Genomic DNA, 26109 nt, shown 5'->3' on the forward strand with positions numbered 1-26109 from the left:
ACTTTGTTAACATCTCTTGCCTCACAAAGACAGTCTGACGAGACAGTAAGCACACCGACCAACTAACTATTTTCTGATCTCCCACTCACAACTGTAGGCGGAGAGGCCCATCATCTTTATCTGCCATAGTCTCGGCGGATTGGTCTGTCAAGATGCCTTGGTGACAGCCAAACAGCGTCCCGAAGCACACCTCCAAAGCATCTTTCACCTGACCCGAGGCATCGTCTTTCTGGGGACACCGCATCATGGGTCAAGCCTCGCCAAATGGGGAGAGATGTTATCTCGCTCCGTTGGCATGATGAAGCAGACCAATACCGAGATCGTCCGGCTACTTACGCGCGACTCCGAAGTTCTCGCCCGTATCCAGGACTGCTTTCACACAATGATCATGGCCCGGAATAAGGGGGAAACGAACAACATCGAAATCACATGCTTTTACGAAGAGCTCCCCATGAAAAGGATCGGCGTGGTTGTTCCAAAACACTCAGCCACTCTCCCCGGATACATCTCGATCGGAATCCACAGCGACCATGCCCAGATGACAAAGTTTGGCAGCCGCACTGAGCCAGGATTCGTGGCAGTGTGTGGTGAGCTCAAGCGTTGGGTCAAGAAGATTGATCAACAGGGTCAGGCCGGGTCAAAGAGCCACCACCCTGAGCAGGTTACTGAAGCCATTCCGCATTATCTCATCCCCTATACAAGCAATCCGGACTTTGTTGGAAGATCCGATATTCTCGAATCATTGAAAGATCAGCTTGGCCACTCAGAGTCTATGCCACGGAACAAGGCACACCTACGGGCTTCGCTATGCGGTCTCGGCGGCGTTGGGAAGACGCAGGTTGCACTTGCGTACGCCTACTGGTTACAAGAAGCCCACCCAGAAATTTCAGTGTTCTGGGTTTATGCCAATAGTGCGGAACGCTTTTCCCACTCCTATGCCAGCATCGCTGAGGAGTGCCATATCCCGGGCTATGATGAGTCGAGCGGTCTCGACAGCCTGTTGGTCGTGAAGGGCTGGCTTGAAAGCAAGGATAGTGGGAAATGGCTGATGATCATCGATAATGCCGACGACATGCAGCTCTTCTTTCCTTCAGGGGATGGGGGAAAGTTTTCCGATTACATCCCCGAGTGCTCTCACGGAACCGCTCTCATCACGACGAGGAATCTGCAAGTGGGCTCAAGGCTCACGAGAGGGAAGCGCTCCATCGAGGTCAACAAGATGGATGAAGACGAGTCAGTCCAGCTTCTTATTCGTGGACTTCAAGGTATCGATGAGGATCCCAAAGATCTGCTACGACTCTCATCTCGACTCGAGTTCCTACCTCTTGCACTCGTACAAGCTTCTGCCTTCATTCAGGAAAACACCATCACTGTTGACAAGTACCTAGAGCTCTTGAATGGGAGCGAAAAGGGCTTGGTGGATCTATTGAGTGAGGATTTTGAGGCAGTTGGGAGAGACTCGGCAACACCTCGTGCTGTCACAGAAACCTGGATCCTTTCTTTTCGGCAGATCGAGCGACAATATCCCTTCGCAGCCGAGCTTCTCTCCCTCATGAGCCTTTTTGACCGACAATCAATCCCAATGGATTTCCTCGAATTTTACAGTGAAGAAATGAAAAAGGAGCCCAACATCGCTATACAGCTTGTCAAGGCTCTTGGCGTCCTCAAAGCTTTCAGCTTCATCATTGCCGAGAAACGCGGCGATCACAACATGCACCGTCTGGTACAGTTGGTGACCCGTGCTTGGCTGAATCGCAAGGGCACCAAGAACGAGTTCACAAGATGGGCGCTGCTGGCAGTCTCGGATTCTTATCCTTATGGCCACTTTGAGGACATTTCATTATGCAGCGCATACCTTGCGCACGCCTACGCCGTCTTGGATTCGGATGACATTGAGTCACAGACGGAGCCGAAGCGAACTGATTCAGATACAAGGACGAAAGACAGTGGTTCAGAGACGGAGGATAAATTGGTCAAGGCATCTCTTCGCCATAGAGTCGGCGGGTTTTTCTTGTTCCAAGGACGATACTCAGATGCCGAAAGACTGCAGCGACAGGCGATCAACACAAGGACCGAACTGTTAGGAGCCGAGCATCCTGAAACACTAACAGTCATATCCGATCTTGCCGCTGCTCTCTGCAATCAGGGTCAATGGGAAGAGGCCGAGGAATTGGAGGTGCACATCATGGAGACAAGGAAAAAGCTGCATGGAGAGGAGCACGAGCAAACGCTAGATGCCATGAACAACCTCGCTTTTACGATCTTTGAGCAAGGTCGGCTGGATGAAGCAGGAAAGCTTTGGGGTCGCGTGTTGGAAATCAGGAAGCGTGTGCTTGGAGAAGATCACTTGGATACGATCCTTGCTATGAACAACCTCGCCACAACACTTGGAGGCGAGGAGGAAAAGGAGCTCCAGAGGCGCGTCATCGAGGCAAGAAAACGCTTGCTCGGAGAGGAACACCCGGACACTCTCATCAGCATAGGGAACCTAGCGATGACGCTCTACGAGAATGGCGAGACGTGGGAAGCGGAGGAGCTGCAGGTGCAAGTGATGGAGGTTAGCAAGCGGGTGCTCGGAGAAGAACATCCCGATACCCTTATTGCCATGACAAACCTCGGACGGACTTGGACGTTGCTCGGTAAGCTCTCTGCAGATACGAGACATCTCTATCCTGACGTGGATATGCTCGGCGATGCCCTGGCCCTCCTAGAGGACTGCGTTCGCCTTCGGCGACAGCTGCTCGGCGAAGATCATCCGGACACGCAGGAGTCGTGCGAATGCCTAAAGGAGTGCCGGGACGCATTGAATGCCGAGGCAACTCAGCAGAATAATCAGGTGGAAGTTCGGTTTGTTGAACCTCCAGGCAAGACCGAAGGTTGAGACATGTGAACGGGACGCCAGAAGATCAAGGCAGTTGCCTAACTCCCCTTAAGGATTGTAAAAAACCTTGTAAAGGAATATAGAGCACTTTTATCTCTTATTATGATACTCAATTGATTATATTTAGGGGAGGAAAAGCTAAGTTGTTCATCCCAGTGTCTCGCTTTTTCCTTGACCCGGGTGACACCCTAGAGCATTTCGGGGTGAAGGATGAGTGCTGTGCCATCGTTAGAGGGCGTGACTTTTTTTTTCCTTTGTTTTTACTTAATAGTTTTAATGTATTCTCTGGTCAAATCCGTCAAATTCTTGTAGCTTTTCCATTCATCTTCTCCTGGTAAGTCTATCTATTGTTCGGATTTCTTTGGCAGGTCTGTTGGGAGGTGGAAATGTCCCTTTTTCGCCAATAATGAAAATTGCCAAGATAGGTAGGTCAAGCTTCCAGGACAATGGAAAATGCAATGCAAGCCCGAGGATCTCTCATAGTTACACTTTTCATCGCAATAGAGGACACTGGGGGGATGTATCAACAAGGGCCAACAAGTCTTACTTTACGAGGGCTATAGCCACCTGACATTTATTCGCCGAAAACTGCATTTCTACCATGAATGAAGTTCTCATGAAGGCCCACCTGCAATTGTCCACAAGATGATTGCGGCGCGTCATTCCCCTTTGTGTCACCTCCAGTAGTTTAGGAAACACCATGATGGTGAGCAGTAGTTCTCTTTTATGTTGTTCGCTCAGGGCCAAACGAGTCTGAAGCGACTCGGCTCGTCTGTTTCCTCTATTAAAAGGACTCGCTAACATGGAATGATTTAATAATGGTGAGATCATTGGCGACCCGTTCGGTGGCCTAGAACCTGCGGTTGTTGAGCGGGCGCTTATAGAATCGCTGATGGGTCCGGTTCATCCAAAATAGCATCGATTCGCGGTTACCAGCCAGATGGACAAGCGCCTGGAGTCGACCTGCAGCCGAGAGGTAAGCGACCAACAGGGCCCGAAAACGAGAGTCAAATTTATCTTCTTGGTAGGCTAAAATCAACTCTAAAAACAGATGGAGAACGTTGAAGCTCCGGGTCTCGCCTTTAGTGATTTTGAGATTGCGAAGGACAATTTACTACGACGGGCGCCTAGCATTGATTAGGCGATGGATCCAATGAGGGTTAGGCTGACCTCTGACACCAAACATTTCTTTGAAACCGAGCCCTCATGTTCCGGTCACAAAACGGATGACTCTTTGCAATCATGAGAAAAATCAATCACCCAACGTGGAGCCTCAGGTCTTTATTTGTGCATCATGTCGAGCTTCGTGGCACCCAAACGTCCCCCGCGTGTGAGTCGCAGCTCCCCGGAATCTCATGTTCTTCAGTGGCGTGCCACCCCTGTATGCGGCTCATTGCCAGGCCACTTAGCGCTGCCCACGCGGCCCACCACTGGGCTAGAAGGCTTCTGAAACGACGTTTTGAAACTGCTCGTCCAATCATTCCCTTCCTCAACCCCGGTCTTGAGATGCGTAGAGTAGCAAACCATCCAGTGACGCCCGCCCAAACATCAAGAGTCGAACCGCTCGCTGATGAAATCGCCCAAGTCCCAGAGTTAGGCGCTGGCCTGGGTCGACTGGTCCGAGGTGCTGCGACCTGTTGCTGTCCACCCAAGGGCACCTACGCCCTTCTGGTGAAGTGAGACGGACCTCTGTTGGGGAGCGCGTCTTAGGCCAGATATCGCGGCCATGAGACAGCAGAGCTGGAAGTTTCTTTCATCCTCTGACAACAATACGGGCCCGAGTGGAGCCTGACACCAAGAATGCACCTCAGAACGAGTCGATCTGGACGAAACGGCGAATCGCGATGCGCCCCTCCGCATCCCCCTCCACGCGACACCTCCAGGACTCTGCTTCAGCTGCTGCTTGGTTGACACTGGCGAGCAGGGATGGGGACGCCTCTTCTGCATGCCCGATTTACCCAACAAGGGCGCGTCGACACTGATGCACTGATATGCGCAGCTGTTCTTAAAGGCTGCATGAGCCTGCCCGTTCTGTTCAGTGACAGTCAGCCCTCCCTCACTTCCTATTGTTCAGTTCTATTCAAAGCCTCGACAATGGTGTTCAGGAACCACCATTGACGCCACTTTTTCAATCATTCAAAACTTCCCCTTTCGCTTCTATTGTCATTGTTGGAATATTGACCTTTGGGCTGGATCCGTCATCAATACTTATTGCTCTCTTTCAGGCACTTTTCCCCTCTCGCTCTCAAAACCCCTCTCTTTCTTCCGATCTCTTCCTCTCTCCTGATCACTCTCTCTTATACAAACATCAGCTTCATCCAGAGAACGTCACTGCTCGCGCAAACGCTTCCTGACTCATTCTCATCACCAAGGTCATTTGGTAAGAGCCCATCTGCGAGCACCTCCTTCTTTCTGTCCTTGTCACTGACTCCTTCTTAGAACCGCACCTTCGCTCCCTCTCTTCAGCCCAACGAGATTCGTTCCCGAAGGGCACCTATCAAAATCATCCACATCTCGTCGATCAACGCAAATCGACCCAAACACTACACCACTTTTTCTTTACCAATCTACTACACCCATCATGTTTTCAGGTCTCCGCGGTCCGGGGATGATCTTCCTCCAGATCCTCCGTGGCTTTACCATCATCGGTCTCCTCGCCGCTGTCGTGGCGTGCTGGACTCTTATCATCAAGATCGACACCTCCAACGGATGGTTCTTCTTTGACGCCACCTCTCTCTTTTTCACCAGCACGGCCGCCGTTTTCCTCATCGTCTCCGAGCTTCCTATTGCCAAGTCGTACTTCCGCCAGACCTGGCCTGTCCTTTCCGAGCATCATGGCCTTACCTGGCTCGGTGTCGCCATGATCCTCATCGGTTGCAACGTCCTGGGAAAGCTGAACCAGTCCGCCAACTCTGCCGACAACCTCGGACTCCCATTTTGGCGACTTGTCCTGGCTGCTGGTATCCTCAGCCTCACCTTTGGTGTCGTGAACATCATTGCCTCCCTCATCTTCCGCGATTCGGCTAACGGCATCAACGCCCGCATCGTCCGAATCGAGGGCGAGCTCGCGACGAGCCGCGATGACGAGTCCTTCCACAAGCCTATGTCCAGCCGCAGCAGCTCCCTTAATGAGAAGCCTGGTGCTAAGTTCATGTCGGTCTTTTGGAAGAACCGTGGCAATAAGAACGCCTCCACCAGACCCAACATCAGCCAGCCCATCCCTCGCGACGTCGATGTCGAGCGCAACGCAGGTCCTCACTTTGACCACAGCCACATCAATGGAGATAACGACTACGAGGAAGAGCGCCGAAGCCCCATCGTGCCCACTGTTCGACGTCCTGATACGGCTCTCCACCCCATGAACAATGGTCGCCGTAGCAGCTATTACTCTGAGGCGCACATGTCGCGGTTCTAGGAGGACAAAAAGAACGAGCTTGGCGAAGAAGAAAGACCAAGCATGCAGGAAGGTTCAGTCTGGGGAGAAAGCGAGGCAAGCACGGAGGCAACGCTCGTTGCATGGAGACAATGAGAACAAAGAAAGGCGTTTGGAAGCAGGGAGTCTGGCTTAATGTTTTAATGAAATACCCAGCGGCTCGTTTGGGAAGGACCATCGGATTTAGTTACGGCTTGCTTTGTCCTTGCCAACAGTTCTTTACTAGTCACCTTTACTGAAAATCGATCGTTCTAACAGTTTTTTGTTCGCTTTGATTGTCGTGATATCGTGAATGGTGCCCAATGGTGGTGTGGCCGTGGAATGTGAGGTACGTACCGGTAACTTCGACCCGGGAGTCACGTGGGTGGGCGCCTTCCAACTTGCGGGCAGCGACGGGACGCTTCGTCAAGAACCCAAACTCGGTTCCCGTTTCTCTTCCCTCCCTCACATCATCACCGACCGATCACCTTGTCTTGTCACGGGCCTTAATTCGACACCTCGGCCAATACAGCAAACGCGTGACAAGGTTTCCCCTCGACTCATCACCTCAGATAGACTTGGCGTGCGATTTGCAAACAGTCCCTTCGACACGCGACACCTTTGACTCCCAAGGTCAGCAAACCCGATAAGCGCCTGTTCGGATCCCGTCAGAGCTTCTCTTTGTCCTGATCACAGCGCTGCGCATTCGAGAGCCCAAAACAGGCGTGCGCGCGCGTTTATACTGGTGACGTCGGGCTATGTCTGCTGGTTCTTGATTGCAGCGTTCGCTCGTTCGCAAGGGTTTCTCTGGGAATACTGGTACTAGGGCTAGACGAGCTGTGCGCGTGCCGTGCCAGGAGGGAGATCTTGTTTGGGAATAAACTTCTGCAGATTAGAACGCACTGTTGTGCCTTGCACCGGAAGCTTCTGCCCTCTGCTGCAAGATCGTTTGGCGTCTGCTTCTGGAGATATCTTTGTTTTCGCCTTTGACCACTTTCATTGTTGCCACCACTTGGCCTTTTCCCCCTTCCTCCAGACAGCCTCTTCACATTCGTACCAATCTCTTTTCCCTCACCTTCTGTCTTGCAACTTGATTCGCCAGATTCATCCATCATCATGACTTCGGATTCTGCAGAGGTCGCGGAGGATTACCGCCTCGCGCTGGAGGACCTCTCCTCCAACATGCGATTCGAAATCAGCAACTTGACCACGATTGCCCGCGAGAATACTGAGCATGCGTTGGCGATTGCCGAGGTTTTGCAGCAGCACATCCTCAAGGTAGGAAGATCTCTCATGCGAACGACTTGTCTAGATTCATGCGATATTTTTCATTCTCTTGGTGATACAAGGCTAACTTGCGATGGTAGGCGCCCCCGAACAAGAAGTTGCCAGCTTTATACGTACTCGATTCGATCGTCAAAAATGTCGGCACGCCCTATACCCTCTACTTCGGTCGCAACCTCTTCAAAACATTCATGGAATCATATGCGGTAGTCGACCAGCCTGTTCGTCGCAAGATGGAGGAGATGCTTCGGACGTGGAAGGAGCCGGTTCGTGGATCAATGGACAGCAGGCCTGTCTTCACACACGAGCTGGTGCGTCCGATTGAAAATGCGCTCATGAAGGCACGAGCCGCAAGTATGCCTCAGCCAGGAATGATGCCTGGTCGTCCACGATCAGCAGTCCCCCATCGTGATACTCCTACACCTCCTGGAATGCGAGGGCAGCCCGGTTACCCAGCTCAGCAATACCCTTCGAACGGAGGGCAGCCCTTCCCAGGACAGCAGGTAAGTTGTTGTGTCCCCTTGCGACCAGACTCGGGCTAACTCTTTGCAGCCTCCTTACTACCCCCCTCACTCAACACCACAACCTAACAACTCTGCACCTGCACCTTTCCAACCTCCCTATCCCGGGGCGTACGGGGTCGGTGGGACGCCCACCCCCGCTGGGATAAGCATAGAAACATTGAGCAATGACATTCAGAACCTGATTGTGGCGATGCAGGCAGAGGCCTCGCGGAATCCTCAAGATGCTAGTGTTCAGACCAGACTAAGAGCGCTGCTGGACCTCCAGGGCATTGTGAAGAGCACTAGCTTGCCTCCGGACCAGCTCGAGCTCATTAAGAACAAAGTAACTGAACTTGCTGCCGTAAACATGATGGCGCCATTGGCCCAGAAACCTACACCTACACCAACTCCCCCCGTACCCGTCCAGGCACGTCCAATGCCTCCGGTGTCCGTAGCCCCTTCATCAGCCCCCGCGGCTGCGGCACCGGGAGGTGTGACGCTCGACTCGTTGTTGGGCAAGGGTGCGTTGGCAGCCTTGATGGCCAGGCAGTCGGCAACGCCTCAGAACTCGACACCAACACCACAGCCTCCAGCGTATGCCAATGTGGCCATCCGATCACCACCTCCAGTTCATGCTGAGCTTCCAAAGCCGGCACCGGCACCGGTAGCCGGGGGCGCGATGTCCCTCCTGGAGCAACTTCGACAAGCAGGTTTGCTTCCACCATCATCTGCGCCGGCTGCTCCCGTTGCGCCACCGCCAGCACCGATTGTCCCCCCAAACATCGCGAGCCTCCTGGCCTCGACCAAGGCAGCTGGGATGTTGGCAAACTTCAACGCTCCGCCCGCTGGCGGCATCAATGTGACCGCTTTGAAGCAACCGTGAGTCTTCAGTGTCAACGTATTCATTATAGTGGCTAACACCCATCCCTTACCAGATTCCACCCTTCCTTGGTTTCGCGCCTCCATGACGATCTTGGACCTCCTTGCACGCAATGTGGTAGACGATTCCGAACTGATGAGGAGGGCAAGAAGAAGAAGACTGCCCACATGGACTGGCATTTCCGTGTGCACCAACGAGCCAACGAAGCAGAGAAGCGAGGCATGCACCGGAGTTGGTATGTCGACCAACGTGTAAGTTAAACCCATTCTGGTAGATGTGAACCATCACTAACAAGAAGCAGGACTGGCTGAAGTCGAGGGAAGCTGTCGATGTGGACCATATCCCTGGGCCAGACGAGGTGGCAGCACAGGCTTCAAAGGCGTCAGAGGCCGCCAAGCCCAAGTACATTGCTGTGCCAGACCCGTCGCGTGGGATCAACACCGTGTGCCCGATCTGCCAGGATCGGTTTGAGAACAAGTGGCTCGACACTGCGCAGGAGTGGGTGTGGCTGGACACGGTCTTGGTAGGCAACCGGGCATATCACGCCTCATGTCATGCAGAAGCAACCAGAGACCGTGAGAGCACACCTGGTCTGGGACGAACACCAGAGCCGGTGCTTGGAAAGCGCAAGGCGGAAACGAGTATCGCATCACCCAAGGTGCGGTCTCTGAAGACTTCAGCTTGAAGAGGGGTTATCATATATCCCTATTACGACCAAGACTGGGATGGGATGTTTTTGGCCATGGTGATGTGACAAGACTTGCAACATTGCAGCAGCAGCGAGGCAGCACGAAAAGGCGTTATGGGATGCATTACCAACAAGCATGAAACGGACGGCGGGCGGTCAGCTGCACATCAGAGGTTTCTAGCATTGGGAGTTGATTTTATTCATGGAGAGGGGGTTGATGCGAAATAATGGGATGGAATGATTTATGTGGTGGATTGAAGAAGGCGGAGTTATAGGAGGCGAGGCATCTCACAAACCGTTCAAAAGACAGAATAAACAAGGGTTGACATGAACTACTGAATGGACCAATGAGCTTTGTTTATGGCGGTTGCCTTGGGGGCAAGGCGATTCAGCTGATGTTGTTAAGGAGGCTTGGTGCTCAGCCAGCCAGAGAGAGCCTTCACCCATTCTTTTTACCTGCTTGAACCCTGTTGCTGAAGGTTGAGAGGCTGTATTGGGTCGATGCGGATGGACGAGCATGACATGAACCTGCATATTTTGTATGCAGTCATAGGGGGTGGGAAGGGCGAAGAATTATACAGAATCATGTAAATAAAGGCCTGTGATGTGAATTCAGGCCTCCATTGAATGAATACTCTGCCATAATATTTCCTCTCCATCTGCCTCCTTCACGTCGCATTCGAGTCTTCTCTTTGCACTAACAATACCGAATCTGTGGAGCCGAAAGCGGCCCGCCTCTCATGGATTGGTCCCCGCGATTCGGTACGTATCATCCGCCTTCTGGCGCGTCTTGTCCCTGACATTTTACAGCTGCAGCCAAAATTCCTACGCATCGCGTCACTCGAGCTCTCACAGCTTCAACACCTTCACCACGAGCAACACCAACACCACGACAACGACCACACAAGACGGCAGCCGCAAAGTCACACAGCATCTACACCCTCGCCTTTCGTCACCCGGCGATCGGCAAATCATCTTCTCCCCGACCCGAGCCGACCATGCCCGTCGACTGCCCCATCTGCAACCAGTCTGTAAGGTCGTCCGACATCAACGGCCACATCGACTCGGGCTGCGAGAGCTTCATCGTCGACAAGGACAAGGTCCCGACTCCGCCGCAGTCGCAGACGCCTCAGCCGGCATCACAGAAGCGCAATGCTTCGGATTTCTTCTCGACGCCTGCCCCGAAGCGGCAGGCTGCTTCTGAGAATAGGGTGTCGACGCCCGTGAAAGGAGCTTTGCAGCCGATAACGGGGAGGAAGAGGACTTTTGAAGAAGGTCCTGGAGCCGGAGCGAGTCAGAAGACGGAGAATGCGACGAATGGCGACGAGACCATGACAAACGGGAGGGCAGAGCAAGATGGAAGAGCTGCGAAGAAGACAAAAACACAAAGGGCTGCTCCCTTGGCAGAAAGGATGAGGCCAAAAACACTCGACAATGTTTTCGGCCAAGACCTCGTCGGACCAAATGGCGTCCTCCGTTCCCTCATCGAGTCGAGTCAAGTCCCATCCATGATCCTCTGGGGCGCCTCAGGAACAGGCAAGACGACAATAGCACGATGCATCGCCCAGATGGTTGGGAGCCGCTTCATCGAGCTCAACGCCACCAGCACAGGAGTCGCCGAGGTCAAGAAGCTCTTCCAGGAGGCAGCAAACGACCTTGCCCTCACCGGTCGCAAGACCATCATCTTTTGCGACGAGATTCACCGCTTCAACAAGGCACAGCAAGATGTCTTTCTTAAGCCTGTCGAGGCTGGCACCGTGACGCTTATTGGCGCGACGACAGAGAATCCGTCTTTCAAGGTCGCTGCTGCTTTGCTATCTCGATGCCGGACATTTACTCTCCAGACTCTGACCACCGAAGACGTCGTCCGTATTCTTCAGCGCGCCATTCGTGAGGAGGAATCCGTCTATCCTTCTACGCCGCTCCTCGATGAAGCTATGATCTCGTACCTCGCTCGCTTTGCAGATGGTGACGCCCGAACCGCCCTCAATCTCCTCGAACTCGCACTCTCTCTTACAACCCGCGAGGGAATCACCCAAGCCGACATCAAGGCGGCCCTCACAAAGACCCTCGTCTACGACCGCGCGGGCGACCAGCACTACGATACTATTTCTGCCTTCCACAAGTCTGTCCGTGGAAACGACGCCGATGCAGCTCTTTACTACCTCGCGCGCATGCTTCAGTCTGGCGAAGATCCGCTCTTCATTGCCCGCCGCATGGTTGTTATCGCTTCTGAGGATGTCGGTCTTGCAGACAACACTCTTCTCCCGCTAGCAACTGCTACATACACGGCGACCCAGCAGATTGGTATGCCCGAAGCTCGCATCCCTCTCGCTCACTGTGCCGTTGCGTTGTGTAATGCGCCTAAGAGCACCCGCGCCTACCGCGCCCTCAACAACGCCTACGCCGCCCTGCGTGAACCTGGCGTCGCTGGTCTACCCGTACCCCTACACCTGCGCAATGCGCCAACACGGCTCATGCGGGATCTCGGGTACGGCGCGGAGTATAAGTATCCCCCGAACTATCGCGACGGGCAGGTGAAGCAGACATATCTGCCAGACGAACTTATTGGACGACGATTCCTCGAAGAACGAGATCTAGGAACAGAAATTGATCCCGACTTGGAGATGGGAGGCACATGATGCCGTACTTGTGTAAAACGGAATAAGACAAGCGTCGGATAATTGCATTGCACTGGAGTATGGTTGGGCTTGGGTATCCCTAGACGGGTTTTGTAATTGTATAGTATAAGCCCTTCAGGATGAAGGCAAGGCATCAAAAGTCATAAAACGTACAGATATAGCAAGTCTATTTGTAACTCCCTTTTCGTATGCATGTCGTGAGGAAATATGCTGCCTTTCAAAATGCTAGTATTGTGATATCCTTCGCAACGCCATGATGAATAAACCAGACCTCCAACGCCATCATCATAATGCAATCAATGCCGCTTGTATCATGTATCCATTCCATTCCGTTGTTCAATCCTCTTGCGTCAAGTCTATAAATCCAATATCACTCACCCGCACAACGCTCGCCTTGATGCCCCTACGATCCAGAGCTGCTGTTTCCCTAGCTAGCCGCTCATCGCGCTCGTCGGCGTCTACCTCGACCTCTTTGAAGAAGCCCACATCGCTGGCCCGCGGGATGAGTAACTTCTTCTTCCGCGCTGGGGCTGGACTGGGGCTTGCGTCTCGCTCCCGCGGGATAGATGGCGGACGGCGCTTGGTGGGAGAAGTAGGAGAACGCGAGATGAGCTCAGAGAGGGGCACGAGGCCATCAGAATCGCTATCGAAGGGGTCGTCGTCAAAGGGGTCAACATCTTTTGACCGAGCCGAAGGTTTGGAGCGTGGAGGTGGGAGTTTAGGGGGAGATGATTGAGAGTTTGAAGTGTTAGTGTTGGACCTTTTGGTAAACAAGTCCATTGATGTTTGCTTCAGCTTCGTAGGTTGAGTCCCCTGAGACGAGCTCGATAGCTTCGGAAGTCTCGAACTCCGTGCCGTATTCCTCACCCTCTTCGGAGAGCCATCCGAAGTAAGGATTGAGCGTACTGTATCAGGGAGCTCCTGAGCACGAGCCCAAGGTTTTGGGGACGGGGACCGGGGAGGTGAATCCACCGGGCGGACGGGGCTAGATGTGATGACAATCGCTTCTTGCTCATCTGCTGGAGGAGGATTTCGCGGCCTAGGCATCACTTGTGAGCTGCCAAGTGTCCAAGGGGTCGTCTGCCTGGCGGGGCTGCCCGAGGTCGAAGACGTGGGTTGGTGCTTACTTGGCTCCAGGGGGGAGGGTATTCGGAGACGTCGCTGCGACCGGGTCGGCGACGGCCTCTTGGGCATAGCGAGTCCGGCGTCCTCCTTGGCTGTCGTCACTGGAGCAGGCTGAGATTTCAAGATTTGTACGTATTTGTTAAGGGCACCGGCGGGCATTCCAGTCTTGGCTTTGGTTCCGGATGTTTTGGTCCCGGACTTGGACTTTGTTGTGGTATTCTTTCTTTTCTGGAGGGCCCTTTCTCGAGCATTGTGCTTTAGCTCAGCTTCAGCAACAATCTCTGGCACGCTTCTCCTGGCCAGCACCTCCAACGCCCAAATACCGTAGCGCTCTGAAGGATCAAACGGTTTTGACTTGGACTTGGAGCTAGAAGCTTCCTCGATATTCTCGGCCTCGTCGATATCGTCATCACTGTTAAGTGCCAACCCGGTCCGGCCTTGAGTAATTGATTCGTCTACCTCCTTGGATAAATCGATTGGTATGATTTCCAAAGGAACGTGTTGCATGCGAACTTCAGGAACAAGATCACTCATAACGTGTGATCTAAATCCTGTGATCCCCTTGATGTAGCCGGCATCATCGTAGCCCGTGTCGAGCAGCTTATTGATGAGCACAGCGTGGGAGAGGACTCGAATAAACTTGATCGCGCCTATTCGAAAGTCCCAGCCAAATATCTCGCGCGTGAACTCCCGCAGGTCCTCGATTTGAATCTCTCGCTCTTGGTAGATCTTGTCGCGGATTTCCTCTAGACTCGACTCCGGCGAAACGACAGGATGCGTATAGTAACGCAGAATCTTGAAGTCGGGAAAAGTGTCCGGGATAACCAATGCCTTGTTTCGTCTTTTGAAGAAGTGACTTTCGTTGGTACGGAGCTCATGTACCAGCGATTTCTTCCAAGCCTGGATCCCTTCCTCGTCTGAAGCTTTCAAGCGACAGAGACTCTTGCCGAACCCTCCCTTGGCAGCCTCGACAGCGACCTTGGGCCCGCATCCTGCGATTCCGACAGGATCGTAGTCGCCTCCGCTCATGAGGGCGATAAGGACCATGCCCTCTCGGTCAAGGCCTTGATCAACCAGGCGCATCTCCTCCTTGTCGATGAGCGACACATGTGTTGGGCACGTTTGGCGCTTCGACTGCGGAGACCATTGCCGTAGCATCTTTGTGCATCCAAACATGAGCGTGTCGACATCCTCGCTCATGACGGCGTCGACAATGCCGTGCTGTTGCAGCAGAGCGCACTCTGCCTCTGCTTCTCCCGGCGCATCGTGAGTGGCGAACCCCAGCAAATGGATTAATCGTTTCGCTTGCGCATTCGATAAAGCATCGCCTCGACCGGATCGCTTGTTTCGCTTTATTTTAGGTTTGTAGGGGCCGTCGAACACAAATACGGGCTTGATGGGCGCTGCCAGAAGTCGAACGAGACGGTAGAAAAGGGTTCGAATCGCAGGGTTGGTGCCGCCTATAGCGCTGTTAGAGAAGCATTTTGTAATATTGTTGTGAGAGTGAAATACCCTGGGCTACCTGGCTCTGGAACTGCCAAATAGCAATGTCAATGGCGATTCGAAAGGGCCGGCCCTCGTTGACCAGAGAATCGGCTGCAAGCTTTGCAAGGGCGACTCGTCTGCCCTCGCCGATCTCCTGGTAGATGCTGCAAGAGTCAGCAAGGCGTATACGACTTTAAATAGAGCAATAGTTACCCCTTGATTCCCATCTGGCTCACAGAAAGCCCCCGAAGCGATCTGCTCACGGCATTCGAGGTCGATGATGTAGGTGAAGATTCACGGTGCAGCGCTGCCCCACGTCGCTGCGGTTACCAAAACGGCGTGTTTGCTTTCTTATCGGCGCATCGGCCTCTCAATCGCCGACACCGACTTCAACACCCAGGCTCTACAGTACAGGCACCCACCAACCAGCATCTTGCACAAAGCTGTACCCAACAAAGAGCATCGCATCACTCTCAAACTCCAGAAAAACACGCCCAAAATCAAAGAGGACAGCCTGGTAACATACTTTTACTACCATGGCCTCGGGGGCAGGTCCTACGCTTGCTCATCGCAGCGTGGCCAGCATCCGAGGAGGTCCTCCTCAGGGGTCAGGCCCCTCCACTCCACACACCCCAAACCGCTCCATCACTTCCACCTACGGCTCACCGTCCACCATACGAGCTGATGACGATGTCATCGTGATTGAGCTGGGGTCACGCCACATTCGGGTGGGCTTCGCCGGCGACGCCTCTCCCAAGGCCACGCTCCAATGCAGTCCCGAAGATCAACGCCGTGCTGGCGACTATCGGGGTTGGGAGCAACCGAGACGACCACCTGGGCTGGAATGGTCCAAGGAGCATGAGTTTTGGCGGTTTGATCTACGAGAAATTGATGTTGGCCTTTTTCAGGACAAGCTGGAGCGTGTAGTGCGAGATGCATTCACCAGGTATTTCTCCATCAAACTTTAGGTGATCCCTACTCACTCAATGTCTAGATACCTGCTTATCGACTCCCGGCCTAGAAGGCTGGGCCTAGTCTTGGATTCTGCTGTTCCCGTACCCTTATTAACAGCTGTGTTGGACACCATGTTCAACCGTTTCCAGGCTCCTACTATTTCTCTCATGTCAAGCCCAGTCATGTCCACAGTCGCCGCTGGCGTCCGGTCTGCATTGGTCATCAACCTGGGATGGTCCGAAACAGTTGTTACCAGTATTTACGAATACCGAGAAGTCAAGAGCACACGAACTATTCGAGGAGGAAGGACGCTCCTCGACTCACTCTACAAAGCTATCCAGCCATTACTCCCGGGGGAACATGACGACAAGAAGCAAAGATCCATCACGTTTGAGGAGTGCGAGGACATTATGTGCCGCTTGATATGGTGCAAGTCTTCCGAATTTAGGTCATCTCAAAGACAGTCGACACAGTTAGAAACAGTCGACGAGCAAGAAGAACTCGAGGCCGAGTCAGCACAGGCTGGTATTCCCACCGGAGTTGCCCAAATACCCATCACCACTAGCGCCCAGCCGACAACGATCGAGGTTCCTTTTGAAAAGCTGGCCGAGATTTGCGATGACGCCTTTTTCGACCCCTCAGCGAACCGGGCAACCTTCGATGATCACGACCTGCCAGTACACTTGCTCATATACCGCCATCTTCTGCAGCTTCCCATGGATGTGAGGGCAATCTGCATGTCGCGGATCATGTTTACGGGAGGCTGCTCAAATATCTTGGGCCTTAAACAACGAATTATTGATGACCTGTCAGCTATCGTCGACAAGAGAGGCTGGGAGCCCGTCTTTGGCAAGGTCGTGGATCAGCGCCGAAACACTGTCAGACTCAACCGACAATCCAGCAGTTCATCCCCCAGTGACGGATCCTCTTCGCCATCACAGTCAGGGGAAGAGGTGGAAAAGCCTGTCAAGACCGCTGCTGATACCAAGCCTGAGTGGGATCCGATTGGAGCTAAGGTCGCACGGCAGCGAGAGACAGCGCCGCAAATGAAAGGCCAGATCCGGGTGCTTCATTCTCTTGGACCATGGATCGGAGGTAGTCTACTCTGCCAACTCAAGGTGCCATCAATAGCCATCATCGATCGCGAGATATGGTTGCAGCAAGGTGTACAAGGAGCCTCTCGCCCAACGGAGGTGGACCTCAAGGCACAACAACGACAAAGCATACAGGCTGGTGGTTACTCTCGAGGCGCTGGGGGACACCACGGCAATTGGACATTGGGGACATGGGGATTCTTGTGAGAAAGCATTGGTGTTTAGAACTTTAGATGTGGAAGCTGAGATGTCATGACATGAAATGAGCACTATTATCAATGAACTTGGATGAAGCGTGGTGTGCAAGGTCATGAGTTGAGAAAATGAGAGATTTACTAGACGCATCAACCATTGAGGACGGACCAACATACCCCATTAGCAAACAAGATTGAATTTAATTTACTTCATCTCATCTCTTTAGCCCGACAAGATTGGCTCACCAAATGCCAAAACTTCATGATCTCCGAGGCTTGGCCTTGACGATAGTCGGGGTCGGATCGGCGCCGGGCTCGGCTTATGCAATAACCCGAGCCCCATCGTCGCATGTCACCCGCCAAAGCTTCGGGGGGAGCCGCAACTACCTCTAGACTACGTCAAGCTTCGAATCTCATTGAGCATTGAGGGCAAGCCCAACATGAACAGGACATTGACACGCTTAACGTGTCGCAACCTTCAAGCGAGGACTCATCCGGCCCTGGTCCGCCGCTTCGCCGACGTCAAGAGGCCGCCCTCGGCTCCGAAGCCCATCGTCGACATCAAGGACATCCGCCAGCACCCGGACCTGTATCAGCAGACATGCGTCGAGAGGAATTACCGTCGTCAGGCCCAGAACCCGGCTCAGATTCTTGAGCTGCACGCCAAATGGCAGGATCTCCAGAGGCAGGGTCGTGCCCTTCGTGAGCGATCTAATCTGCTGAGGCGCCAGCTCGCGAACCCGGCTACCAGCAGCGACGATGAGGATCTCAAGGAGGTGAAGCAATTGACTCGCGAGCAGATCCAGGAGGAGGCCAGGAACCTCAAGCAGCAACTTTCAATGATTGAAAAGGGCGAGTCGCAGGCGGTCGCCAAGATGGAGGAGCTGGCGCTGGAACTTCCCAACCTCACTCACCAAGATACCCCCAAGGGTGACCAGCCCGAGGTGCTCAGCTACATCAATGATCCTCCTATTTTTCAGGAATCTCCCGAGGATAAGATCTGGCGGTCTCATGTTCACATTGGCTCTGAACTCGGCATCTTTGACTTTGCTGGAGCTGCCACTGCTTCTGGATGGGGATGGTACTATCTCCTTGGTGAGGCCGCTCAACTAGAGCAGGCCTTGGTTCAGTACGCTCTCGCCGTCGCAACCCGTCATGGCTGGACGCAAGTATCACCTCCCAGCATGGTCTACAGCCACATTGGCGCCGCCTGCGGTTTCCAGCCTCGCGACCAGAACGGCGAGCAACAAGTCTACACTATCTCCCAGTCAGCCGACGACATCGAGCGCGGCGTCCCTGAGATGTGCCTCACCGGAACATCTGAGATTGCTCTTGCTGGAATGAAGGCCAACACCACTATTGACCCAGAGGATCTACCCCTCAAGCGCGTCGCCGTCTCTCGATGCTATCGGGCCGAGGCTGGTGCCCGTGGCGCCGACACCAAGGGCTTGTACCGCGTTCACGAATTCACCAAGGTTGAGATGTTTGCATGGACAGCTGCGGATGAGGACGTCGCCCAGGACCTCTTTGACGAGATGCTCGACATGCAGACCGAGATCCTCTCATCGTTGGGTCTCTACTGCCGCATCCTCTCCATGCCGGCTCACGACCTGGGGGCGTCAGCCACCCGCAAGATCGACATGGAAGCCTTCTTCCCCAGCCGCAAGGGCAACTGGGGCGAGGTGACGTCGGCGAGCATGTGCACCGACTACCAGACGCGCCGCCTCGGCACACGAACCCGCGTGGACGGCAGACTCTCCTTCCCCTGGACCACCAACGGCACCGCCCTCGCCGTGCCGCGCGTGCTAGCGGCCATCCTCGAAAACGGCTGGGACGAGGAGGCCAAGACTGTCGCGGTGCCAGAGTGTCTGCGGCCGTGGATGGACGGAAAGGAAAAGATTGGCCTTGGAGGTCGGAGGTCGAGCGTGGATCGCGTGTAAGCTTGTTTTAATGGGCCTGGCTGGCTTCTTGTACGAGTTGAATTATATGGGACGGTGGCATGAACTGCTGTTTTGATGAAAAAGAAAACTTTGATGTCTTGAGTAATAGTTGCAAAGGGGGGCGTAATAATCTAGCCATGACAAATATAGGAACTCTTCTCGCGAAGGATGACTATCTGATCTATCCATCTAATTGTGATACACTACAAACAACTCTTACATGAATTTAATGTTGTCGTTCTGGGTATACAACAGCTAAAAACGTCACCAAATCAGGTCCTTCACCTTCTCCTCCCACCCTGGCATCCGAAACTCGATCCCCTGAGCTCCCCTCCAACGATACCATCCACTCATCTTCTTCACAGCACCAAGCCATCCCAACTCCCCCTTCCTCCACGCCTTACTCCTCGTTCCATCACCTCGATGCTGCACGACATACACGCCTCCATCAGAAGCTGTCGTCAACCTCGCCTCTCCGCGCTCTGGATCTCCGCCGCTAGTGCGATACTGTCGTCGACGTGGTTGGCGGCTATAACTCGTGTATCGATTTGCTTGGAAGCGATTCTCGCTGTGGTGGTGATCTAGATCTAAGCCTTCGAAGACTTCTCCTGCTGCGACTTCCATCCATACGTCGAGTGTTCGAAGGTGGTCTGCATAGATGACAAGGAGGGCAACAATCGAAGATAAGCCAGATGCAAGCCAAAATACCCAGAATGCAGATCCTTCAGGACCATACGTCCCTTCGATAGAGAGAATTCCTGAAACAACAGTCAGGGGAAGGAGAAGACCTCCCAGATAGGCTATGCGATCGAGACTCCGCGAGTTTATGTCCTTGGGCTCGTCATGTGCCTCCTGGGATTGTATGCTCAACGCAATAGTGGCAGAGAGTTGAATCCGTCTTTGAAGACGCTCGGAGAGATATGTCCAATCCGCAGATGTGACAGTGCTAAACCCTCCTCGACGCTCCATAGCCCTTGTTGCATCTGCATTGGTCTCGAGAGCTCTAGCAATCGTCCACTGAACATCCACAGTATCAGATCCCAGAGGAGGCAAAGTGTCGAGCTTCTCAAGCCAAGAGTCGTATACTATCTCTGCTACGAGATCTTCCAGACCCCGCGTGTCGACGAGAGCTTGCCAGAGGGCATCTTCGAGTTCGGATCTCTGCGGTGGACGTTTACCCTGAGAGATGGATTCTGGACGTGTGGTGCTTGGTGGTCTAGTATACTGCGAAGGTCTGGAAGGGCGTGGGGGTATTCGTAGGGGAAGGCCGTCGAGTAAGAGTATAGGCAGTCGATTCTTGATCGTGAGCGAGGCGCGACAGATGCGAATACCTTCACCATCCATCCCCCCATCATTATCACCATCTTCTTCCCTTCCACTCTTCCGTCTTCTCCTCTCCGTCTCGGCAAACTCCCACGTCCATCCCCTCCCAGCCTTCTCCATCTCCATCTCCAACACAACACCCAAATCGCACTCGCCCCTCATAACCACCATCCTCCTCCACCCCGGCCTTTCCGCCGTCGCCATCTCTTCCCTCAAGTCCTCTGCATCGAGAATACCTTTTTGTCGACAGTTTTGCCCGTTCCACTCAAGAAGGTAAGGCCGTGATTGGAATTTCTCGGCGCCGGGGATGCCCCGCTCCGAAGACCGCCGGCGGGACCGGTGTCGGGGCTCCGAAGCCGGACGGTGCCGCGACATATTGAAAACTTGCGTAATTATTCCTTGAGAGAGTGACTGATACGCAATTTATTGATAAAATACACAGATGAATAAAAACAAGAACGATGCCGACTCTGTGAAACTCGGGGAGTTTCGCCTCTTTTGTGTCTTTCTGTCCTATCCCGCCGAGATGTCAGCTTAGATCCCATGAGCGCCCTACCCATCATGCGAAAAGCTCTCAAGACGCGTCTTCTCCATATTTCCTTCAGGCAAACGCGCTCTCAACTGAGACTTTGTGCTTCTAAAGGGTCTCAGCTAGGCAGATGAACCCCTGCGCCTCCATCAGCAAGACACCCGATAGTGTCTGGGTGTGGTCATGTGTGATTCCCACCGCGCAGATGACCCTTATACGATAGGAGCTTCACCACGCGACTTGTACACGCTTCCACACAACCAAGATTCACAAGGCTGACCTAAATAAGCCCGAGGCGACGGCTTCGTCAAAATACAAAGATCCTTTTTGCTCTATTGATTGATAGCTTCATGCACTCGCTCTCCGTCTTGGTTCAAACGGTCAAGACCAAACATATCATTGCTTTCTTTCCCGCTCTTCCCCAAACGCCAGACCAGAAGACGCCAATTTTGACGACAAATAAATGTGGAATGCCGAGCATTTCCTTTCCTACTTTCTTTCTTGCTTTCTTTCTTTCTTTCTTGAATCGCTGTCAACCGACATATATCAACCGCTCAACTGGTCTCATCCTCCTCCTCCTCCGCTTTCTGTCTTCTCTTGGCCTTTCTTCTGCCCGCTGGCAAACTTTCGTCTAAAGGAGTGGCATCGAGTCGAATCATGGTGCAAATGCGTAATAGGCGTCCCAGTGCAAGAATTTCAATCCGTGGTCCCGTGCGTATACATGTGGTGAAATAGCCAGCCAGTAGCTCAAGTTAACTCGCCATCAACCCCTCCGGCTCTTCATGTCAAGTCTTGTTCGGTGAGTTTGTTCGCTGGTCGATCTAGCGATGGTCGTCGTCGCCATCGTGGTGCAAGGTGACGCTGTTGAACTCGAGGAAGGGGTCGGCAATGTCACCGCCAGGTGTCGCCAGTCCGCTATCCAGCGGCACCCCCTTCATCGCCTTGGATCCAGACAGGTCGACACTCTCGCTCTCTTTCACGTTACGGAAGTTGACGGTATCGATTCCTCGGCCAGCGTGGGGAACGATGGGTGGTTTCATGTGGCGGATCAGCGCCCACTGTGTCGTCCGGAAGAATGGATGCGCCTTGATATCCGAAGCGCCAGCTCGGGCTCCCAGTCGACGGTTCTCGTCTTTGATAAGTAGCTTGCGTATTAGTGACTTGCAAAGGCTACAGTCTTTGGTTAGTCATTATCCACATCATGTTGGCGAGCGAACCTACTTGGAGACCTGCGCCGAGCCCGTGTGGTCTGGGAAGGGGATATCCTCTCGCAAAATGTTGGCAAAGGTGGCATTGCGGTTCTTTCCCTTGAACGGCGTAGTTCCGTAGAGCATCTCATATATAAGAATACCCAGTGTCCACCAATCAACGGCACTTGTGTGTCCGCTTCCCTTGATCACCTCGGGTGCGATATACTCTTCGGTGCCAACAAACGAGTTGGTTCGGAAGTTGGCAATACATGATCGCGTATCGATGGTTGGCAAAGCGTCCGTTCGAGCACCATTCTTACCGACAATCATGGTCGGCTTGCCACCAGGGTCTGACTGCTTGGACAAGTCAAAGTCCGAGAGCATGATGTGACCCGATTGGTGAAGCAGGATATCTGTTCCAACAGTCAGTCGTGTATTTGTCAGCATAGTGTTGTGGTGTACATACTCTCTGGCTTCAAGTCACGGTAAATGAAACCCATGAGATGCAAATACTCCAAAGCTGCTGTTACTTCTGCGGCATAGAAGCGAGCGTCTTCTTCGGGGATGCATTTTCCTGGGCGTGTTTGAAGGGCACGGAAGAACTCGCCACCACTGCAGTATTCCATGCAGAGGTAGAGGTAATCTTCCGACTGGAACGAGTGGTATAATGTGACAATGAACGGGTGGTTACTTGTTGCCAGAATCTCTTGCTCGGCAAGGGCTCGCTTGATCTTGTTGCGCTTGATCATCTCCTTCTTGCTCAGTACTGTGACGGGTCAGTGGCGATTACGGCTGAGGGAGTATTTGGGACGTACTCTTCATAGCGTAGAGCCTACTGCTCTTCTTCTCTCTCACGAGATATACCTTTCCAACATCTCCCTTTCCAATAAGTTTGATCTTGTCAAAGCTTGACGGGCTGACTTCCACATTCCGAACCTTGATAGAATTGGAGCTGTACGTCCTGCGGAAAGCCATGGCCGTGTTAGGGGCAGGGAGAGCAGCAAGGACGTCTTCCTCAGCAGCCTTGGCCTTGGCCTCGGCTTCCTGTGCCTTTGTTGTCTCCATGAGGCCGAGGGAGCCCGAGCTAGCGTTGGCCAGGAGAGGATCCTTGCCCAGCTCGGCAGTCGCAGGACGTTCGCCATTAGAGGCGCCCTTTGAGAAGAGACCTTGGGCATTGGGGGCACTAGCAACTCTCCTGAGTCTTCGGGCAAGCTCTTCTTTTGTTTCGCTAGTTGCTTGGTCGACATTGGTACCATCGGGACCCTCTACCTTGAGAGTAGGGGTATCGGGAGGGCTCGGGGGGACAGAGTCGGCATTGTGGTGACGCAGGCCAGGCTGACCCTGATGAGCAAAGTATGGGTTCGCATGGGCCGTAGGGCTCATAGCCTCGTCGAGCTGGTTGCCCTCGCTGGCGACGGTGTGTGCGCGCAGGCGACCGACTGTATTACTAAAGAACTTGGTATGGCGGGACTTTGAACCAGAGGCGGCATCGGGGGTGGTGGCAACCGAAGTCTTGTCCTTTTCTTTATCGCTAGAACCACTGCCGGTACTACCTCCGGTGTTCATGCGGAAGAAGTTGCGCAGGCGATGGCTGACCTGGCCGCCAGCGCCATTGGAGTTCTTGGTGGAGGGCATTTCGGCGGTGTTAAGCCGGCTTTTAACGGCGGCAGGTTTGGAGGCAGGCTTTAATCGATCAGAGAGTCGCTTCCATATTCGACGGAAGAAACGGCGGGAGACAGATAATGGATTCTTTCGATGACGTTGAGGCCGGATATGAGCTCGATGCTGCGAGTGGAGCGGGGAGCGGTTGCGCCGCGGCGAGGGCGCGGATGAAGGCGCCGACGAAGGAGAAGGGGGACTCTGACTTTGACTTGTCTGAGAGAGTCGAGCTTGAGGGCCGACGGTAGAAGGATGAGGGGATTGATAATGTGATGAGGCCGCGTGGCCAGTAGTATCAGCAGCGAGATCTTGGCCAGTGTCGCTGTTGAAGAAAAGGGAGGAAGAAGGCGAGGCTTCAGTCTGGGAATGACGCTGGCCTTGGGACTGGGGCTGGCTAACGTTATGGGTCTCGTTGGTCTCCAACTGGGAATGGGATTGGGAATGGGCCACGGGAATGGGGGCGCCCTCGGAAGATGTCGATGCCTGAGGCACGGAATGAGGCACGGACGGAGCCATCATCCTGCAGGTCCCTCCCGCCGTGGAGCGTCGGCTTCAGTTCTGGAGGAGCTTCCACGCACCGCGCGCTAGGGAGGTACAGTGCTGTACCGTATCCTCCGGCTAGGCTAGCAGTCCCCGGTTAGCAGGGTCTCACTCCTCTATCGCCTCTTCGCCTTTCACCTTGGCCGCCTCACACCTCGTGGCTCGGCCTCTCCAGGGATCCTTGGGCACCCTGCCGGGGGTCGATGGACCTTTGCCTTACAAAGCAAAGCTCGGCGGCTCGGTGTCGTCCCACCTCCCGCAGGCTCCGAGGAAGCCAGAAGATGACGCCCAAGCCTCTGGTCTTGGAACTGCCAGGCCACTAAGACGCCCCAAAATCCTGGCGCAGCGCCGGGGAGCGATGGCGGCCGGGAGGTGCCCCGCTGGCGTGGTAGCGTCCTGTCGACTGGTGCGTACACCTGTACCGTCTGTAGGTTTCAAATCGGTCGTCTCGCTTGAATCAGGGCGCCGATAGCCTTGTTGAGCCCAGAGACAGGTGGTCTTGGCGCGATGGTGTGTGTGGGTGAGGGCGATGGCGCTTGACGCTTCAGCAGCTTAGTTAAGTTGACCTCGTGGATTTTCAGCATTTGGTTCCTGCTTGTTGGATCTGCCCCTGAGAACGAATGCTTACCTAGGTACTCGCGTGCGGCCCTCGTGATGAACGAGTTGAAAGCTGGCCAGATGAATGAGATGACTCGAAATTCGACGTAGTCAGAGGAGGACCCTGTGGGGAGATATGAGACGGGGCTCTGAGAGGGTCCCGGCCTGTCTGTCGAACGACACCCACGATTGCGAAGGCCCGGGTTGAGGACACGACACGATACGGACGGCACGATGGATTGGGAGGAACTGGTGACGGTGCCGGCACTGGCACTTTTGGCAGTGATTGATTGATTGATAACACGGCTGGTCGTAAGAGATTAAAACAAAACAATACTTGTTTGTGGAATCCAAGTGATCTGTTCCCAAACTCAACGACGCGTCTCTCTCTGGATGAACAATGGAAACCCACTAACCAACGTCAACGGTTGACGTTCCTTATTTCCTCTTTGGGAACTCAAATATGCCAACCATCCGTTACTTCCGGTTCAAGAGAAGGGTTTTCCAGTCATGCCTGTGCCTGTGCCTTGTCCCTTGTGCCTTGTGCCTGCTTACCCATCATCTCAAGCCTTCCAAGGTTTGCTTTCGCCTGTGCTCCCTCGGCTACCTGTGCCATGGGCTACCCTGCAGAAATGAACCATGACAAAAGTTTGACCCGTTGCGCCGGTGTTTGTCTGAGAATTTTCTCATTTGTGTCCTTATGCTTGTCAATCTACTCAACTTGCCTCTAGCATAATGCAAGCGCTGCTCTGTAGGTGTGATTGTGTGCAAAAGGCCTCCACACTTGTTGAGGTTGAAGACAGATAAACCCATCCTCCTCCCAGGGCCACTGCAAAGACATGATAGAATGAATGAATTAAAAAGGAGACACCTAAGCTATTTCCCCCTATTGTACTATGTCTTTATTGTTTTAGTATTTTTCATACACTATTATCATAAAGCAAAAGACTTTCAGAGAAGTCAGACCTCAGCTACACCTTTGGCCTCTCATCTATTGACGCGTGTGACCCCCAATTGCATTCAAACTCTAATACTTCTCAACTCAAGCCCAAAACACGCTAGACGAGTTGATTCCGCTTAAAACGCATAATCCCTAGAGCCTATCATCTAAGACGATATAAACCTCGTAGCCGCATAATGCCCCTGCCACATGGCGTACTTGCCTACCTAGGGATGGGATGAATGAGAA

At 53.5% G+C, this 26109-nt stretch overlaps 9 protein-coding genes across 9 annotated transcripts; 6 read left to right on the top strand and 3 right to left on the bottom strand.

The window, feature by feature from the left end:
- Positions 1 to 388: 388 nt before the first annotated feature.
- LRP88_07098 (uncharacterized protein) lies at positions 389 to 2881 on the top strand (the record flags this gene model as incomplete). Its single annotated transcript, XM_083243634.1, has 1 exon — positions 389 to 2881. The coding sequence occupies one exon, from the start codon at positions 389 to 391 to the stop codon at positions 2879 to 2881; it is 2493 nt and encodes an 830-aa protein (XP_083100858.1).
- A 2581-nt stretch (positions 2882 to 5462) lies between these two features.
- Positions 5463 to 6296, top strand: LRP88_07099 (uncharacterized protein; the record flags this gene model as incomplete). Its single annotated transcript, XM_083243635.1, has 1 exon — positions 5463 to 6296. One exon carries the CDS (start codon positions 5463 to 5465, stop codon positions 6294 to 6296), a length of 834 nt encoding a protein of 277 aa, XP_083100859.1.
- A 1113-nt stretch (positions 6297 to 7409) lies between these two features.
- Positions 7410 to 9645, top strand: LRP88_07100 (CTD-interacting domain-containing protein; the record flags this gene model as incomplete). The annotated part of the gene is made up of 5 exons (XM_083243636.1): positions 7410 to 7571; positions 7661 to 8080; positions 8130 to 8959; positions 9016 to 9211; positions 9262 to 9645. 5 exons carry the CDS (start codon positions 7410 to 7412, stop codon positions 9643 to 9645), a joined length of 1992 nt encoding a protein of 663 aa, XP_083100860.1.
- A 1001-nt stretch (positions 9646 to 10646) lies between these two features.
- Positions 10647 to 12290, top strand: LRP88_07101 (ssDNA-dependent ATPase MGS1; the record flags this gene model as incomplete). Its single annotated transcript, XM_083243637.1, has 1 exon — positions 10647 to 12290. One exon carries the CDS (start codon positions 10647 to 10649, stop codon positions 12288 to 12290), a length of 1644 nt encoding a protein of 547 aa, XP_083100861.1.
- A 336-nt stretch (positions 12291 to 12626) lies between these two features.
- On the bottom strand, positions 12627 to 15127 carry LRP88_07102 (GEN1/YEN1 family endonuclease; the record flags this gene model as incomplete). The annotated part of the gene is made up of 3 exons (XM_083243638.1): positions 12627 to 14875; positions 14928 to 15064; positions 15114 to 15127. The coding sequence occupies 3 exons, from the start codon at positions 15125 to 15127 to the stop codon at positions 12627 to 12629; spliced, it is 2400 nt and encodes a 799-aa protein (XP_083100862.1).
- A 309-nt stretch (positions 15128 to 15436) lies between these two features.
- LRP88_07103 (uncharacterized protein) lies at positions 15437 to 17155 on the top strand (the record flags this gene model as incomplete). Its single annotated transcript, XM_083243639.1, has 2 exons — positions 15437 to 15846; positions 15895 to 17155. 2 exons carry the CDS (start codon positions 15437 to 15439, stop codon positions 17153 to 17155), a joined length of 1671 nt encoding a protein of 556 aa, XP_083100863.1.
- A 427-nt stretch (positions 17156 to 17582) lies between these two features.
- LRP88_07104 (serine--tRNA ligase DIA4) lies at positions 17583 to 19082 on the top strand (the record flags this gene model as incomplete). Its single annotated transcript, XM_083243640.1, has 1 exon — positions 17583 to 19082. The coding sequence occupies one exon, from the start codon at positions 17583 to 17585 to the stop codon at positions 19080 to 19082; it is 1500 nt and encodes a 499-aa protein (XP_083100864.1).
- A 281-nt stretch (positions 19083 to 19363) lies between these two features.
- Positions 19364 to 20780, bottom strand: LRP88_07105 (uncharacterized protein; the record flags this gene model as incomplete). The annotated part of the gene is made up of 2 exons (XM_083243641.1): positions 19364 to 19431; positions 19487 to 20780. The coding sequence occupies 2 exons, from the start codon at positions 20778 to 20780 to the stop codon at positions 19364 to 19366; spliced, it is 1362 nt and encodes a 453-aa protein (XP_083100865.1).
- Positions 20781 to 21755: 975 nt separating this feature from the next.
- Positions 21756 to 23759, bottom strand: LRP88_07106 (kinase-like domain-containing protein; the record flags this gene model as incomplete). The annotated part of the gene is made up of 4 exons (XM_083243642.1): positions 21756 to 22104; positions 22156 to 22537; positions 22591 to 22883; positions 22936 to 23759. The coding sequence occupies 4 exons, from the start codon at positions 23757 to 23759 to the stop codon at positions 21756 to 21758; spliced, it is 1848 nt and encodes a 615-aa protein (XP_083100866.1).
- Positions 23760 to 26109: the final 2350 nt, after the last annotated feature.

This window comes from Fusarium phalaenopsidis (assembly GCF_050370095.1).
Source record: "Fusarium phalaenopsidis strain FUZ10S chromosome Unknown contig_32298, whole genome shotgun sequence".
NCBI classification, from domain to species: domain Eukaryota; kingdom Fungi; phylum Ascomycota; class Sordariomycetes; order Hypocreales; family Nectriaceae; genus Fusarium; species Fusarium phalaenopsidis.